This window comes from Sminthopsis crassicaudata, chromosome 3 (assembly GCF_048593235.1).
Source record: "Sminthopsis crassicaudata isolate SCR6 chromosome 3, ASM4859323v1, whole genome shotgun sequence".
Classification (NCBI taxonomy): Eukaryota; Metazoa; Chordata; class Mammalia; order Dasyuromorphia; family Dasyuridae; genus Sminthopsis; species Sminthopsis crassicaudata.
In genome coordinates, this window is record NC_133619.1 from 408,465,793 (window position 1) to 408,483,914 (window position 18,122).

At 33.2% G+C, this 18,122-nt stretch overlaps 1 protein-coding gene across 5 annotated transcripts in view; it reads left to right on the forward strand.

Moving 5' to 3' along the window:
* The window catches only part of HECW2 (HECT, C2 and WW domain containing E3 ubiquitin protein ligase 2), a 425,511-nt gene that overhangs the window by 266,567 nt on the left and 140,822 nt on the right, over positions 1-18,122 (forward strand). For all 5 annotated transcript variants that reach the window (XM_074302808.1, XM_074302811.1, XM_074302809.1 and 2 more), the window contains one exon: positions 7,016-7,091. In XM_074302808.1, the coding sequence (XP_074158909.1) occupies positions 7,016-7,091 (76 nt within the window). The remainder of the gene's footprint in view (positions 1-7,015; positions 7,092-18,122) is intronic.

Sequence of the window (18,122 nt, forward strand, 5' to 3'; positions counted from 1 at the left end):
GTCCTCCAGTGAATTCAAATATCAGATTACATACTACTAAGTGCTTTTTCAGTCAAGGAAATCAGAGTGGTTTGTGCTACTGCTAATTAAGGTGAAAGAACAGAGAAGGTTCCTCTACCATTATAGCATCAGTTAATGGCAAAATGTGTTTCTCTTACAAAACATGATAGTTACACACAACTTTTCAGTATATCTACTATTGAATGAAATGAAGTTCATCTTTTGTTGTATTAAGTTTTAAACAAATCTAAATATTACAAAAGAGTGAAAGATATTGATTCTCCTACATAAGGATCTTAATAATCCTATGTGAATTTTTTAGACTATTTGTGGAACAGTATTTGTATATTAATTGGTGTGTATCCTCAAGGGATCAAACTATCTAAACCAAGTTTAGAAAAAAATTTCTTCATACTTGAAGATATCTCTTGAAAATTGGCTGGAAGGACCAGCCCTAATGCACACTATATAAACATGCCTCCCACCTTAGCAGTTTTACAATGCCCAAAGGATTATAGATTTGGAACTGGAAGAAAACTTGGGCCCCTTATTTTATAAATTACGAAATCAAATAACAGAAAAATTAAGTGACTTGCCCTAAATCACACATCTAATAAATTATCTGAATCAGGTCTTTCTGACTCTAAATCCAATTTTCTACTGAGAGAGAGAGAATGAGAGGATGTGGGTGTGAAGTATTGTTTCTTTTATAAAGTTTTTGTGAAATATCTCTATATACCTTTTTTAATAAAAGTTCTCATTTTTGGTGTTTTACCTCCCTCTCTTTTTAAATTCAGAAGTTCACAACAAAGAAATGGGGAAAAGGCTTCTTGTTCTTATATACTGTCTAGTCTAGAAGGGAATTTTTTTTCAGTTTTATTCACTGTAGAAATCATCATAAGACATTTCTGTCACTTGATGGACAAGGATTAAAGGTGTTGCCTGTTTGGCTTACTACACAGATGCCCTCTGGTGATGGTTCTGAAGAGGTCACCCTCAATTTCTTCCTCACTTTAGAAACTGACTGATGCATTAGAGTTTGAGCAATGAGAAAAAAAATTCAGAGTAACAAGAAAGAAGTTGATGGTTGTATCTTTTTCCCAGAATCTTTGACCTTCCTGGCTTGATAACACTTGGGCTCTTTCCTAGGCTCCAGCGGGGCTTAGAGCAAGCTTTCTTCTCCCTTAGTCTTTTATCTAACTCTTTGAAGAAATGGTTATACAATCCTGAAGACAAAGCATTGGGGTGGGTAAATTGCCAAGAGTTGGATAATCAATCCAAACTTTCAGCTAAACACTCATAAAAGGATCGATAGTTGCCAGTAGCCAGAAGAAGTAAGAGGAGAGAAAGTTCAGTTTATTGCAAAGAACAGCTCAAGAGACTTGGATTCTATTTCTCACTTTCCTCCTGACTAGCTGAATGACTGTGAAAATATTTTGACCTCTGTGAGGGTTAATTTCTTATATGACAATAAAAATAGGACTCAATAATCATTGAAATGCATAATAAATTCCTGAGTGGATGGTTAGTTAGAAGTTAATATCCCTTGTACTTCCTATTTTCTTAGAAGTTTTGAGGTATTTTTTAGTTTTCATTATTTCTCTCTACATTTTTATAGAACTTTGGAAACTATTTGGAAAATATCCAGGTATCATTAATAATAATTAAGCTATTTGGTGTCAGGTGTACCCTGTGCCCGTCTTGACTATTTTCATACACTTTCACATTTAAAAACTATCAGTAAGGATTGACATAATTTGATGTTGTAATATTAAAAAGTGAGTTTATTTGAGAACCTTGAGCTTAAGCAGCGTGCCTTCTGTGACAATTATCTTTGAAGAATGAATTAATTGAAATCATATATTAGGTGTTATGAGCTAAGCACTGAAGAGATAAATGTAAAAGGGAAAACAATCCCTGACCTCAAGGAACTTATATTCTAGTGGGGGAGATAAAATGATAGCTAGAATTGATGATTACTTGGGTGGCAGCTAAGTGATGCAGTAGACAAAGCAGCAGGTTTACAGTCAGGAAGACAATTTCCTGAGTTCAAATATGGCTTCAAATAGACCTAGCTATGTGATCCTGGGCAAGTCACTTAACCCTGTTTGTCTCAGTTTCCTCATTTGTAAAATGAGCTGGAGAAGGAAATGGCAAACCATTCCAGTATCTTTGCCAAGAAAATCCCCAAAAATCTTAGAGTCAGATATGACTGAAAGGATTCATCTCTCTCTCACACACACACACACACACACACACACACACACACACATCACTTGAACACTTAAAAAGTGCTTTACGTATGTGATCTCATGTGAACCTCACAATGACCCTTTCTTTAAAAGGGAGGAGATTTTATTCTTGTTTTACAGCCTAGGAAACTGAGGCTGAGAGCAGTCAAGTCTCTTGCCCAGAATCACAATGCTAGGAAGTCTGTGGTATTTGCACTCAGCTTTTCTTAAATATGAGACTATCACTTTGTCAATTATATAACAGATAATTATATTGCCATGTAAGGTAGTGGTGGCCAGGGAGGGATTTTTTTTTTATTTAGGAAATTACAGGAATGGGAATAGGGAGGTACTATAAGGGAAGCATATTGACATATAGTTTCTAGTAACAATGGCAATATTTATTTGATTAAGGTTTTAGACCTGGAAAGGAAAGGGAAATCTATAGGAGAATGGCAAAAGTTATAAAGGCAGTGACAAGGCAGCTCACTGTGGAAAATTGTGGGGAATAAAATGAAAAATGGCAGGAGCCCGAAGTACAATTTTCCACATGGAACATTACCCATTTAAGCCAAGCATGCCCTAGAGCATTAAGTACCAGAACTAATTTTTTTTTTAATGTAACTCTCTATGGAAAATATAAATTTATTTTTCTAGAATGAATAATTAGGGGCAGCAAGGTAGTGCAGTGGATAAAGCACCATCCCTGAAATCAGGATAACCTGGGTTCAAATCTGGCCTCAGACACGTAACACTTCCTAACTGTGTGATCCTGGACAAGTCACTTACCCCCAATTGCCTCAGGGAAGAAAAATATTGGAAAACTTAATTTGAAAATCTCTCTAGCATATCTGAGTCCTTATTTATACATGATAGACTTCATATAAAACACTCCAAAGAACTCTTGTTTTGCTTGTTTTTAGTTAGCTTTGCTAAATAGTAGAAAGAATTTTAAGATATTGCTAACTATGAAATAAACCATCACATTAGCAAACATTCTGACATAACCTTTATCCTGGTTAATAATAAAAATAAACACAATCAAATATTAGGGCAATTCCGAAAAGCAAAATTAAAACAAAACAAAACAAAACAAAACAAAAAAACCTCTTGAAATTGCCTGATAATTTTCAAACCTAATTAGAATGTTTATATCCTTGCTTTTCTTAGTCTGGAATAAAGGATCCAAATGTCACTAAAGGCATCAGATTTTCCTACCCTGAAGAAAAGCATTGAATTGGTTCTATTGATTTTGCATTAAGATCACCCTGTCACAATCCATGGATAACTTTGAGCTAATTAATCTGCTTTGTGCATGCTATGAAAGCCATCCCTATATTTCTGTATTCAGAAGTCCTCTGGCATGATACTACTTAGAATCAAAATGAAGAACATTTCAGATCAAAGATCAGATAATGACTTGGGTGGTTAAGGTGTTCTGATTAAGGTTATAGAGAGCATTCTCTCTCCTTTCCTCTCACTCTTGTCCCCTTCTTTCTTCCTCCCCCCCTCTCTCTGTCTCTCTCTACTTTCCTTTTCCTTCTGTCTGTCTCTGTCTAATCCATAGAACTGGAAATGTATTTAAAAACTCATAGATCCTGTCATCTTACAAAGAAGGAAACTGAGACTGATAATGTCTTTTAAGAAATTTAAAATGTGGCCAAGTCATTCTTCTCTTCAGCCCCCAAGTCCCAAAGACCCAAGAGAATTTTAGGAAAAGGGGAGGAAGAGAAGATAGGAAACTTTTAGGATTTATATCTTTCCTCCTAAAACCCCCATATGAGTGTCTAGGGACCTCCAGAAGCAAAATGTATGTGTAGCAGTGCTGTGAGTAGTCTGTAGTGTGTACATTGAATATGTGGTCATGGATCCTGATCAGCTGTCTCTAAATATTTGGGGGTCCCTTTGATGTAAGAAACCTTCAACCTTGCACAACCCAAGTGGTACAACTGTTACTATCCAGCTGGACCTCAACAATGGATTTAGAAGAAATGACTGAGAGAGATGTTGAGCCATCAGCAGAGAAACACAACAGGGAAGGAAATGAGCAGCAATGTTAACAGTATTGGTTTCCTCTCTCTCATATCCGTTTTGGGGTGTGCCGGAGCCAAAAGAAACCTTTGACATTCCTGTCACTGATGTCTTTACATCATTGTAATTCATCAGAGCACCCAATGATGCAGACATTTCAGATGCATAGAGCAGGATCTGATTAGTTCCTCCATCACTGTAACTTAATTGTTTCTCTACTTGGTTGACGTGTCCTACTGGAATAAATCTATAGACTGAGTTTATACAAACAAAAGGCAAATTTCCCTAAACATTGTGTACAGATGTCACTTCCCACTGATGTCTATCTCTCCAAGTTGAAAATGATCTTTCACAGCTTTTCCTGCTGGAGAATAAAGCTGAACCATGAATTTTGCAAGTATTGCTTCCCAGTAGCACTGTGTAGAATGATTGGTCAAGTCTGGAGATAGTCATTAGAGGATATTTCATAGAATCACAAAATCTGAAGGGACCACAAAGGACAACTTATCCAACTTGTACCTGAACAATGTACCTCTTGTATCCAACTTGTACCTCTCAACAATGGGAGCTATTACTTGAAGACTTCTAGTGAAGGGTAACCCACTATTTCCTGAGGAAGCATTCCTTCTTTCTTTGGGATAACTCTCATTCTTGAAGTTGTTTTTTTTTTTTTTTTTTTTTTTTTTTTTTTTTTTAACCCAAGATTAACCCTATTCCTATCGGTGTTTTATTTGTAGTATGCCAGAAAATTGAAGCAAATTAAGGGTAAAAAGGACTCCAATTAGTTGGAGAATGTCGATGGGATGGCCACCCATGTAGACAAAGGCCTGTTGAGAGTATGACACATGAGAGACTAAGGAAAGAACTTTAAAAAAAAGAAGACTTGGAAAGAGACTATACTAGATGTCTTACGGTATTAAAAATTCTGTTAGATTGAAGGTAATATCATACTTGAACCAATTGACTCCAGAGGACCCAAGGGCCAGCAAGAACTAGAATCAATAGACAAAAATTGAAGAAAAGAAAATTTAAGCTTTATGTAAGGGAAAAGGATACTCTGACAAGCTATTCAGAACAGAAAGGGCCATTTGCAGAAGTATTTTTCTTCTCAAATAAAAAATGGATAATTACCTTTCCTGATATATTAAAGAAAAGATTTGTGTGAGGTGAGAGTTCTATCAGATGAGCTCTGAGAGATTGGCTCTGCACTCCAAGAACCTAATCTGTATGCTATCAATCAATCAATAAACATTATTAAGTGCAAGTAAGTGCCAAGCACTGTGCTAAGTGCAGAGAATACAAAAAGAAGGAAAAGACAGTCCTTGAGTTTGAAGATCTTATGATCTACTGTCCAGAGAGGCAAGATGATAGAATTGAAATAGTACTGGCCTTGGAGTTAGGAACACTTGGATTTGTATCAAACCTCTGCTACAGTTAAGTTTAGCACTTAACCTTTTGTGAATTTCAGATTTCTCATCTATAAAATGGAGATAATAATAGTATAGTTTTTCTGAGGATCATATAAGATAATAAGTGTAAAACACTATGCACACCTAAAAACACAATATAAGTGTGATAAAATTATTAGAATCCCATTGCACTAAATGAAATCTTATATTTAAAATGCTTTGCAAAGCATAAGGTACTATTCAGCTGCTATTATTATTTTTACATGAAAATATTTTATAAGAAGTAAGGAGCAGATGGCCAAATGTAAGTTAATATTAAGAGTAGGAACAGCCTGTTCAAGATACTATTTTTAGAATTGTGACCAGAGGTTGATGGTAGATATTTAACAATCAGTTCTTAAGTGAGGCTGACACTTTTAAGTTTAATTTGCATTCTGAACATTTTCTCCATCATTCTCTTAAGTTTGGACAATCAACAAAACAATAAATCAATCCCTGATTTGTAGCCAATTTCCAAAGTGTAAATACTCATGATGAAAATTTAACAATCAGTGCTCAGAAGGCAGTCCAGTTGACTCAAGTGTGAAAACCCTTTGAAAATCCTCCTGCATTCACTGAATACTTTGGGAGGAATTGCAGCACAGAGTAGGTGCTGGGCAATATTTGTCGGTGGTTAGCTTTTCCTAGGGAGTCTATTTGGAGAAATAGAATCATGTATTTATATGTACCAAAGATTTTTAATGTATATCTCACAAAACAACTGAAAAACCAGGTGTTTGAGGAAACTGATTTGTGTTCATAAAATGGGTATATCTCTAATCTCTTATTCCAGTTGTATCCAATTATGTTGGAGGAAGCTGGACAATACAGTACTCACAGTACACAAAGATGAGTTCCTAATTCTTAATAACAACAACAACAATAATAATAATAATAATAGGAGAAGGAAGAAGAGTAGTAATATTTATGTTCTGCTTACTACCAGGTCCTGAGATTAGTACTTTATATAATTATTATCTCATTTGATCCTCCCAACAATCATGGGAGGTAGGTAACTATTATTAACCCAGTTTTATAGAAGAGGAGAATGAGATAGATAAATGTTAAGTAATTTGCTTAGACTCATCTTTGTCCAATCTTGAAAAGTTTGACTTTTTCTTTCTATTCTCTAAGACTGCCTTTGTAAAACTCTCCATGCTTATAAAAGATAAGAATTGTTATTTATCCAGTGTTTGCAAATCAAGGCTCCCTATACAACTGATCCTTCAAAATAGGTTAGAAGTTAAAGTTACTTCTGCTACTAAGATATCATTTCTGATGTATTCAATGATTTTTTTTTTTCAGATGGGGGCAGAAGGCATGGAAGGAGGTGCTTCAGGAAATCAACATTGCCGGAAATTAGTCAGTTTTACTTTGTCAGGTAAGTGATTTTTACAGCCTTATAAATTGCTCATATGTTGTAAAGGCACAAATACATGTTCACACTCCCGCCTCCCTCCACATACTCTCAGAGTTCACATATTTTTAGATTTTCTAGTAGTATTTCTCATTGTTATAAATTGATTATTTATAAAACTCAATAGTAATTTGACTATCACACATGTTAGCTATTGTAGAAGTTATTTCTTTAAATTTTTCATTTAAAAATTCAAATGTACAAAAAAAAAAAGGAGGATGTTGCCTGTGACCATGTAATTAGAATTATGTTAACATGTTGAAAACAACATATAATTATCCATTTGTATTCAAGGAAGGAAAATAGATTGTATAGACACAAGGAAAAATTTTTCTGATTGCATTAGGAGATTATATATAATAGGTTGGAAAATAGCTGAAATGTGGTTTTATTAAGAAAGGTACAATGAGTTGTATGTTTGTCATAGAATTTAGATAAATGTCCTGAATGATAAAATCAAGCAAATTCTCAGAAAAACCAGCTTTTTTTCCCCTTTTTTTTGGACAAGCTTTTTTTTTTTTTTTTTTTTTTTTTTTGACAGACATCTGTGAAATAAGAAATTTGTGCAAAATAAAGCCTAACAGATGTCTGTCACTATAAAACTCTCTGTTTTTCTGCTTATGGACGTGTTGTATTTCTAAGGCTTAAATCATATCCATTTGCTTTTCTTTCCAAGTGACAAACTTGGTAAACAGTCATAGAATTTTTCAACTTTTCAAGTCAAAAAATAATGAATGAAATTAGCCAAAGGGAAAAAATTATATGTGTAATGTGTGTATAAATGCATATCCATGTGCCTGTGTATGTGTAAATATTTTAATATTTTTAGCCACTTTGCTGACTGATAGACCCCATTTTCTGTGCCATGGGCTAGTTCAGCTCTCCTTAAGCAGCCTAGTGACCCTCTACTCCCAAGGGCCTAATGTATTGGTGCCAGACTTAGGGCAGAAACCTGAGGCACTTTAACCTTTCTGCACATCAGAATTCCTGAGCTCAGGCAACTCACTAGCCTTAGGCATCCTAGTAACAAGGACTATGAATATTTATCACCACTCTTTGCCAATAGAGTCATTAATATGTGGAGCAAAATTAAAGTTTTTAATGAAAGCATTTAAGACCACCATTTTAAAATGACAGGGATCATAGATGTGATGCCAGAAGAATTTTCAGTTTGAATCCCCTCCTCTGCAGCTATTTCTAAGAACTAAGAAAATTCTTTTCCCTCTGTAGGCTTTGATTTCTTAATCTATGTTATGCAGCCCCTTGATAATCAGGGGGCTGCATTAATGATCTTTAAGGTACCTTCATAATCTGAATCTCATTTTTATTTCTGTTACTAATATGTGTGTATACTTAGGGCACATATACAGAAAACATATATGAATTCACTGATGATGCACAAACTTCATAATCTTTCTCCTCTTTTACCCTCTCTGAATATGAAACTATTTAACAAGAAAACCATTGTGTAAGTTAGTTTCTTTGTGACTCCAAAATTTCTTGGTCTTATTCACCTTAATTCTGGGAAGCCCAGAATCATTTTATGGACTTCTGATTCTAGAGGTCCTTAGGTTCGAGCAGTATTGTTAAGAAACCCAAGACCTGTACTTTTTCTTGTGTCTATTATCCAGAAAGCAAGAAAAGTAGTGGTAACAGCCTAAGGTTTCTCCTATGATACATTATTTTCCCCTCTTTCTTTGACCTACTCTTTTCACCTCAATAGCCTTGAGGAAATTTTGAGAAATAAATTGCCTTTACATGTATTAACTTCTAATATAGCTTAGATTGGAGATGTTTTGTCCAGATTTGGCTAGCCTGATTCTGCATTACATAGATCAAAATAATTTTAGCTTGCTTATCTTTTCTTCCTGGTCCTTTTAACTTCTCCCTCTCCCATTTATGAAGTATTTTCATATTGCTAAACCCTTTCCTTTTACACTTCATAGTACTTTTCCAGTTACATGTAAAGATAGTTTTTAATATTCATTTTTGTAAAATTTTGAGTTCAAAATTTTCCCTCCCTTCCTTCCCTCTTCTTCCCCAAGACTGCAAGCAATCCAACATAGGTTATACATGTACAATCATGGTAAACATATTTTTAATTAGTCATGTTATAAAAGAAGAATCAGGACCAAAGGGGAAAAAACACAAGAAAGAAAAAACAAACAAAACAAAAAGATGAAAATAGTTCTTTCTCTGGATGTGGATAGCATTTTCCAATATGTCATTTTGCATTGTCTTGGACTGTATTATTTCTGGAAAGAGCTAATTTTATCAAAATTGATCATAATACAATGTTGCTGCTACTGTGTACAATGTTCTTTTGGCTCTGCTCACTTCCTTCAGGATCTTTACATATAAATCTTTCCAGGTTTTTCTGAAATCCACCTGCTCATCATTTCTTACAGCAAAATAGCATTCCATTACATTCATATACCACAACTTGTTCAGCCATTCCCCAATTGATGGGTATCCTCTCAGTGTCCAAGTCTTTGCCACCGGATAAATATTTTTGTATATGTGAGTCCTTTTCCCTTTTATATTATCTCTTTATAATAACAGACCTAATAGTTGTATTGCTGAATCAAAGGATATGCACAGTTTTTAGCCCCTTTGGCATAACTTCAAATTGATCTCCAGAATGCTTGGATCAGTTCATAACTCTAGCAACATTTCATTAGTTTTATAATTTTCCACATCTCCAGTATTTATCATTTTATTTTTCCATCATACTAGCCAACCTGATAAATGTGAAGTGGTACCTCAGAATTGTATTAATTTGCATTTCTCTAACCAATGGTGAATCGGAGCATTTTTTAAAATGGAGAGTTTTAATTTCTTCATCTGAAAACTCCTTGTTCATATTCTCTGACCATTTCTCAATTGGGGAATGACTTTTAGTCTTATAAATTTGACTCAATTCTCTATATATTTGAAAAATGAAGTCTTTATCAAAAACACTAGATGTAAAAATTTTCTCAGATTTCTGCTTTCCTTTTAATCTTGTTGCATTGGTTTAGTTTGTACAAAACCTTTTTAAGTTAATGTAATCAAAATTATCCATCTTTTGTAATGTTCTCTATCTCTTTTTGGCCATAAATCTTCTCTTCTCCACAGATCTGACAAGTAAAACTATTCTTTGCTCTCCTATATTCTCTTTCTTTGATTATGGCCTCACACTTTATGCCTAAATCATGTACCCATTTCAATCTTATATTGGTATAGGGTGTGAGATATTCATCTGTTTCTAGTTTTTGCCATACTGTTTTCCAGTTTTCTCAGCAATTTTTGTCGTGTGTTGAATTCTTACCCCAGAAGCTGGAGTCTTTGAGTTTATCAAATATTAGATTATTATAGTCGTTTGCTACTGTGTTTTGTATACCAAACATATTCTACTGATCCACAAATCTGCTTTTCAGCCAGTACCTAGAATTGCCATTTTATAATATAATTTTATATCTGATACAGCAATGTCACCTTCCTTTGCATTTTTTCATTAATTCCCTTGATATTTTTTGACTTTTTGTTCTTTCAGATGAATTTTGTTATTATTTTTTCTTATTCCATAAAATGATTTTTGTCAGCTTTATTGGTATGGCATTGAATAAGTAAATTAACATAGTTAGAATTGTTATTTTTATTATATTAGCTCTACCTACTTATCACTAATTTGATATTTTTCCCATTTTGTAAATTTTCAATCTTTCTAGGTTATACCTGTTACATATAATGCTTGTTGATAGGAAAACTCTACTTATTTCCCATGCTCTCTAGTGTTTTTAATAGAAATGGATGCTGTATTTTGTCAAAACTTCTTTCTGCATCTATTGAGATGACCATATGATTTCTGTTAATTTTGTTATTGATATGGTCCATTATGCTGATAGTTTTCCTAATATTGCTCCAGCTATTCTTTCTTACTATAAATCCCTCCGGGTAATAGTGTATTATTCTTGTGACAAATTGCTGTAATATCTTTTCTAATACTTCATTTAACATTTTTGCATAAATATTTTTTAAGGATATGTTTTGGTTCTTTTTGGTTTGGGTATCAATATTTGTGTCATAGGAGGAATTTAGTAGGACTCCTTCACCTATTTTTCCAGATAATTTATATAGTATTGAAATTAATTGTTCTTGAAATGTTTGGATTTCAAGTATAAGTTAATCTGGCTTTGGAGATTTTTTAAGGGAGTTCATTGATGGCTTATTCAATTTCTTTTTCTAAATGAAGTTATTTAATTTTTTCATTTCCTCCTCTGTTAATCCGGCCAATTTATCTACTTCGCAAATTTCTTGACATACAGTTGGGGGGAAAGTTCCTAATTGTTGCTTTAATTTTCTCTTCCTTAGTGGTGAATTCAACCTTTTCATTTTTGATATAGTAATTTGGTTTTCTTCTTTTTTAAAAAAATCTAATTGACCGAAGGTTTATCAATTTTTTAAAAAATAAAACCAGCTTTTAGTTTCATTTTTTAATTCAATAATTTTCTTATTCAGTTAATTAATCTCTCTTTTGATTTTCAGAATTTTTTATTTGTTTTTTAATTGGGGCTTTAATTTTAAATTGTTTTTCTAGCCTTTTTAGTTGCCTTTCCAATTATCTATCTCTTCTTTTTCTATTTTACTCATGTGAGCATTTAGGGATAAAAAAAAAATTTCTCCTGAGAATAGCTTTAATTGCATCCCATAAGTTTTGGTATAGTGTCTCATTGTTGTCATTTTCTTTGATGAAATTATTTATTGTTATTATGATTTGTTGTTTAACCTCATTCTTTAGTATTAGATTATTTTGTTTCCATTATTTTAAAAAATTTCTATCTTTCCATAAGCCTTTTTATAACATGTAATTTTTATTGCATTATTATTTGGAAAGGGTGCACTTAATATTTTTCTGTCCTTCTACATTTTATTATGATGTTTTTATGCCCTAATACATGGTCAATTTTTTTTGTGTAAGGTCATATACTACTGAGAAAAAGGTATATTCCTTTCTATCCTCATTCATTTTTTTCAGAGATCTATAATATTTAACTTTTTCTAAAATTCTATTCACCTTTTTAAGGTTTTTTGTTTCTTTTATGGTTAGGTTTATCTAGTTCTGAGAGAAGTAGTTGAAATTCCCCACTAATATAGTTTTGCTGTCTATTTCTTCCTGTAATTCACTGAACTTCTCTAAAAATGTGGGTGCTATCCTATTTGTTGTATATATGGTTAATATTGATATTACTTCATTGTTTATAGTGCCTTTTTAGCAAGATGTATTTTCCATCTTTATCTCTTTTCATAAGATTTATCTTTCCTTTTGCTTTTTCTGAGATTGGGATTGCTATCCCTGCTTGTTTTTCTTAACTTCAGGTAATGTAGGATATATTCTGTTCCTGCCTTTTACTATTACTCAGCATATGTCTTTCTGCTTCAGATGTGTTTGTTGTAAACAACATATTGTTGAATCCTGGTTTTTAATCCACTCTGTTATCTACTTTTTTTTTTTTTTTACAGGAAAGTTTATCCCATTTTCATTCACAGTATGGGTATGAACAGCATATTTATATCATAGTGGAACTGTTTATTTCCCTTCATCCCTTCTTATACCTTCTACAAAAAGTTTATTAATAATCAAAGAAATTTGAGACTTAATAATTGATAAGTATATGTTACCCTATACTGAAAGTCCAACAAAGTACAGACTTTTATCAGATCATATGATTTTTTTTAGTTTTAAATTGTTGTTGGGTATTGCTGGCAGACAATAAAAACAATCATTTTGACCAGGTCACAATTCTAACTTACATATTGGTTTCATGAATTATAAAAATGTGGATGCAAATGTAGAATTTTTATGCCAAAATTATTATTGACTCTTTCCTGGGGAATGACCATCTGGAACCTTAATATTCTAGGCCATTTTACTAAAAATAGGAAAAAAAGCTCTAAAACACAGGTCAGTATTTTCTCAGCATGGATTGAAAAACAACACTTCTAGAGTATCAGAAATGACTAGCACAAGGAGAATATGATGGAGAAACAACCTATAACCAAAAAGGGACTTATGAAAAAGAAAAAAGCAGCAAAAAAACACAGTGGATTGTGTTGGATTTGGTGTGAAGAAGACCTCAGTTTAATTCTTGCTTCAACTACTAAGGAAGTGTATGACCCTTGACAAATCACTTAACTCTCAGTCAGTTTTTTCATCTCTAAAATAGGGATGCTAATAGCATCCACCTCACAGTTTTGTTGTGATGATCAAGTGAAATAACATAGATAAATTGCTTTTTCAAACCTTATAGTGCTATATAAATGGTAGATATTGTCATTATTAATAATACTTTTTTTTTTTAAAGAATGAGATTTCATCAGAGAAATACATGAAAGGAAGAGAAAATGGATTGGTCATGTGATGAATACAACATATGATAGTTGGGTGGTCAATAATTTCATAATGTTAGAGGAAAGATAGGAAGGCCTCTAGCATATTGGATTGACTCTTTTCACAAACTTATAGTAGGACATGGACAGGAATATCATCGAATGATTGAGTATTAATAGTTGTGACTTCTATTATTGGAAATGATATCTAAGCCATTGATTATGTAGTACCTTTTAATTAAAAGATCCAAAAGAATATTAAGTGGGAGCATTAGGTTTATTCTAGTAAAATGAAAATCAATTGGCTTATACCAGATGGGGAATCTTATTCAACAGTTCTGAAAAAGATCTAGATGTGAAAAAATTGCAAGGTCAATATAAATCAGAAGTACAATGCTAATATGGTCTTGAGCTACATTGAAAAGAATTAACTTGTAAGAAATGACAGAAGGGGTAGTTTCAGAAAAAGCCTGGGAAGACTTATATGAATAGATACAAAATTAATTGAGCAGAACCAGGAGATCATTGTATATACATATAGTAACAATGTTATTGTAATGAAACTCAATTGTGAAAGATTAGCTACTCTGATCAAGATAATGACCCAAAACAAGTCTAATGGATTCATAATGAAAAATCTACTTCCTGAGAGAGAATCAATGAGTTCACAATAAAGATTAAAGTATACTTTTAAACTTTATTTTTTTCTATGGAAAAAAATTTGTGACATAACTAATATAGAAATATGTTTTACACAACTTCACATGAATTGTTATTCAGTAATGGACTGCGAGCCATGGAGTCTTTGTAAGCCCATTTGGGGTTTTCTTGAGAGAGATACTAGAGTAATTTGCCATTTACTTTTCCAATTCATTTTTCAGATTTGAACTCAGGAAGATGAGTTTTCCTGATTCCAGACCTGGCACTTTATCCACTGCACCATCTAGCTGCATTATCTCTCTATGCAGTTTCCTCCACTTTCAGACAGTTCTATATGATTAGGAAATTTTGTGCATTTATAATCAATAGCAAATTACTTGCTTTTTCAAGTAACAGAGAGGGATTGGCTGCAAGGAAAGGATATGAAACTTAAAATAAAGAATGCTTAAAAAGAAAAAAAGAAACATGTAGCTTCTAAGAATAGGAAAGAGATTATTTCCCTATATTTTGCCCTTGCCAGATCTCATTTGGAGTATTGTATTAAAGTATGGGCGCCACATTTTAAGTAAGGACATTTATAAGCTGGAGAGTGAGCAAAGGAAGGCAATCAGGTGGTGAAGGACCATGAATCGATATCATATGAGGGTCAGTTGAAAGAACCAGGAATGATTACCTTAGAGAAAATAGTAAGGGGCCATCAAAGCAATCTTCAAGATTTTAAAGAGTTGTCCTAAAAGAAAAGAGATTAGCCTTGTTATGTTTAATCTCAGAAAGTATAATCAAGAAAAGAAGATGAAAGTGGCAGAGAGGCAAATTAAAGCTCAATTTCAGAAAAAAAAAAATTTCCTAACTATATAGAACTATCAGAAAGGGAAAGAAACTGCATAGAGAAATGATAAGTTTTCCCTCTTTACAGTTCCCCAAGTAGAGAGTGGACAAGCACTTGATGACTAGGTTAGAATAGGGAATCTATAGTTAGCCTTTCCACATGGCAACTTTCTACATTGCAGTCTTGATATATTGTAGATTGGCATAAGAAATTAAATGGGAATTTGGGAGGAATTTTGAGGAAGTGGCAGACAATACACAAAAGGTCAGCAGATGACAGGGTCTATGACCAGATACGTAATCCAAATTTTACAATGAGGTACTGTAAACACCCCATAAAAGAAAAAGGAAACCAATTCAAACATCTTTTCTGGTATGAAGCAAAGGCCAAAACATTCTCTGTGGATTTTCAGATCATGGTGGGGAAAAGGAGCATTAAGCCTCTAACTCCCACAAAGTAGAAAGCATAACTGTATTTTTATATGAATTATAAACCATTAGATTTTAAACACTTTGAAGATGGGGACTATCTTTTGTCTCTTTCTATGCATTAGCCCAGTGAAAATAGTAGGTGCTTAATAAATATTGAATTAATTCAATAATTTGACTAGATGGCCACTTAGATCCCTTCCAACTCCAGAATTTCTATTTTTATAATACACAACTCATAAAGCTGGATTGTTTGTAATATCCATAATTAGTTTCCTTGATTCAACTTTCTCCCCTTCCAATATATCCTAGGTCTAGTTGCCAAGTTAATCTTGCTAGAGCAAAGGTTGATTAAATAATTCTGATTCTCCAAAAGCGCCAAGGGCTGTTTTTCTTGATAAAATGTAAATTTTTCTGTAGAGCATTTAAAGAACTTTGGGAACTGCTCCTAGAATATTTTTCCAACCTTATGCTGTCATTCCTTTTCAGAGACAGGTGGTACAGAGATAGATTCTGGGCCTGAGGTAAGGTTTTGTGCCCAAAACTGGTCTTAGGCACTTACTAGCTCTGTGACAATGGGCAAGTCACTTAATACCTGTCAGCCTCAGTTTCCTCATTAATAACACCTATCTTCCAAAGTTGTTGTAAGGACAAAGCAAGTTATTTGTAACACATTAACGTGTTACCTTGCACAAGTCTTTCTTTTCAGTTATTTTCCAATTTAGCCAAACTGGTCTCCTTGTTCTTTATACAGCACATGCCATCTGCCATTTCCATGTCTTTTCACATGCTTGTCCCCTTCTCTTAGAAACCCTAAAGCCTGCTGCATGAGGCCTTTTTTTGATGCCCCCTCCAGTTATTATTGCACCTCCCCATTGCATTATCTTAACATTAGATATATTTAACATGTACATAAATGTGCATAGGTTGTTTCTCCCAGGTTAAGGTAAGTTCCTTGATGGCAAGGACTGCTTCTGTTTTTTAATCTTAATAATTTCCATTCCTAACATAGAGTTTTGCACATAGTGGATACTTGTTAAAAGGAGAAAATATTTATAAAGTTCTTAGGAAGTTTTATAAATATGATCTATTTTGCAACTGATAATGAATTATTATTGTCTTAAATAATTAAAATTAAATTAAAATACATTTTTTGCCTTGTCTTCAAACTTATTCTAACAACCTTGAAGTTAAATAGTTGGAGATAATATATATGTGGGAGTCATAGCAGGTAAATATTGTAATGATTGCTGTACTTTATTACATAAAGTTAATATGGCTCTAACATTTTTATTTTGAGAATAAATAATTTTATACTGGCAAATATGTGAGTAACTATAAAAGTAAGCTTGCAGTCATAAATGTTGCATTGTTAATTTGTGGTTGAATGAGGGGCATGAATAACTGAAAATTCATAGGGAATATTAAAGCTATTCTTTGACAGCTTCATATTATAGACTAGAGAACATTAAAATTGGTTTCAGAAAAACTGGCTTCAAACTATGGTACTCTTAGTTGATAATCTGATCTTGAGTAAATTATTTTACATCTCTCCTCTTCAATGTTTTGATCTATGAAATGAATCGGAAGTACTAATTTTTGAGATTCTATGTCTAAGATTTTATTTCTCTGAAAATAAAAGTGCTGATTTGAAAGTATCTTCTGGCCAATCTTGTGTTATTTATGTGCATGATGAAAGAAAAGTAATAGGAACAATGATGTGAGTATAATATAGTATCGTGTATAGAGGGCTAGTCTTAGAGACAGGAAGAAATTCAATTCTGATAATACTGACTGCGTGACCCTGAGCAAGTCACTTAATTTCTCAGTGTCCTATGAAACTGTAAATCACAGAGCAGGTGCTGATCTGGGTGGGGAGAATGAGCACCCTCTACTATGGAATGTGTGAATTAATAGAAAACAAAATCAACCATATGGTTTGGTGGTTGTCATTTATAACTATACCATGCCTCATTTGCTGCAGAGAAATCTAGTCATTTGGATTTGCTTTGTAGAGAAAGTAATTCTGTCACTTGAAAAGAGTGCAAGAGCAGGGTCTGAATCCCAGCCTTACTTCTATCTGTGTGATCTTGGGCAAATTATTTCATGGGGCCTCAATTTCCTTATTTGTAAAATGAGAATGTTAGACTAATCAATCTCCATCATCTCTTCCAACTTTGGATCTATAATCCTATAAATTAAGTGAACATAATTGAAAAGGCATATATAAAAATGTAGAAAAATACATTTCATTTTCTCTCAAAGGTATATTATGCCAAATAAAGTCAGGTGAAATATTATGGAATGATGACACAGACAGTAAAATACTAATGTGATGTTTGTAATGAGCACACTATTCTTGAAATGCTAGGAATGGGGAATATGATACTAAAGAGATATTATAGCAGTTCCTTTGAAGCATCTGACTGGTTCTTTATCTGCCTTTTATTACTTTGGATACCTTTTCAGATCAAATATCCTTCCTGTCCTTAGTGTTTTATTCTTGACTTGAGGGGCTTTTCAGATAAAGGTGTTTTTTTGTTTGTTTGTTTGTTTTTTACATTTTGTGACATACACTACTGCCCTGTATTAGGAGATGGTTTTCTTGCTATATGCTAGTTCTATGTGTATACATATGCAACTTTGGACCATAGAAGCACTGCATGTTTTTGATTTATATTAAATAAGTATACTATCCTGATTCTAGGG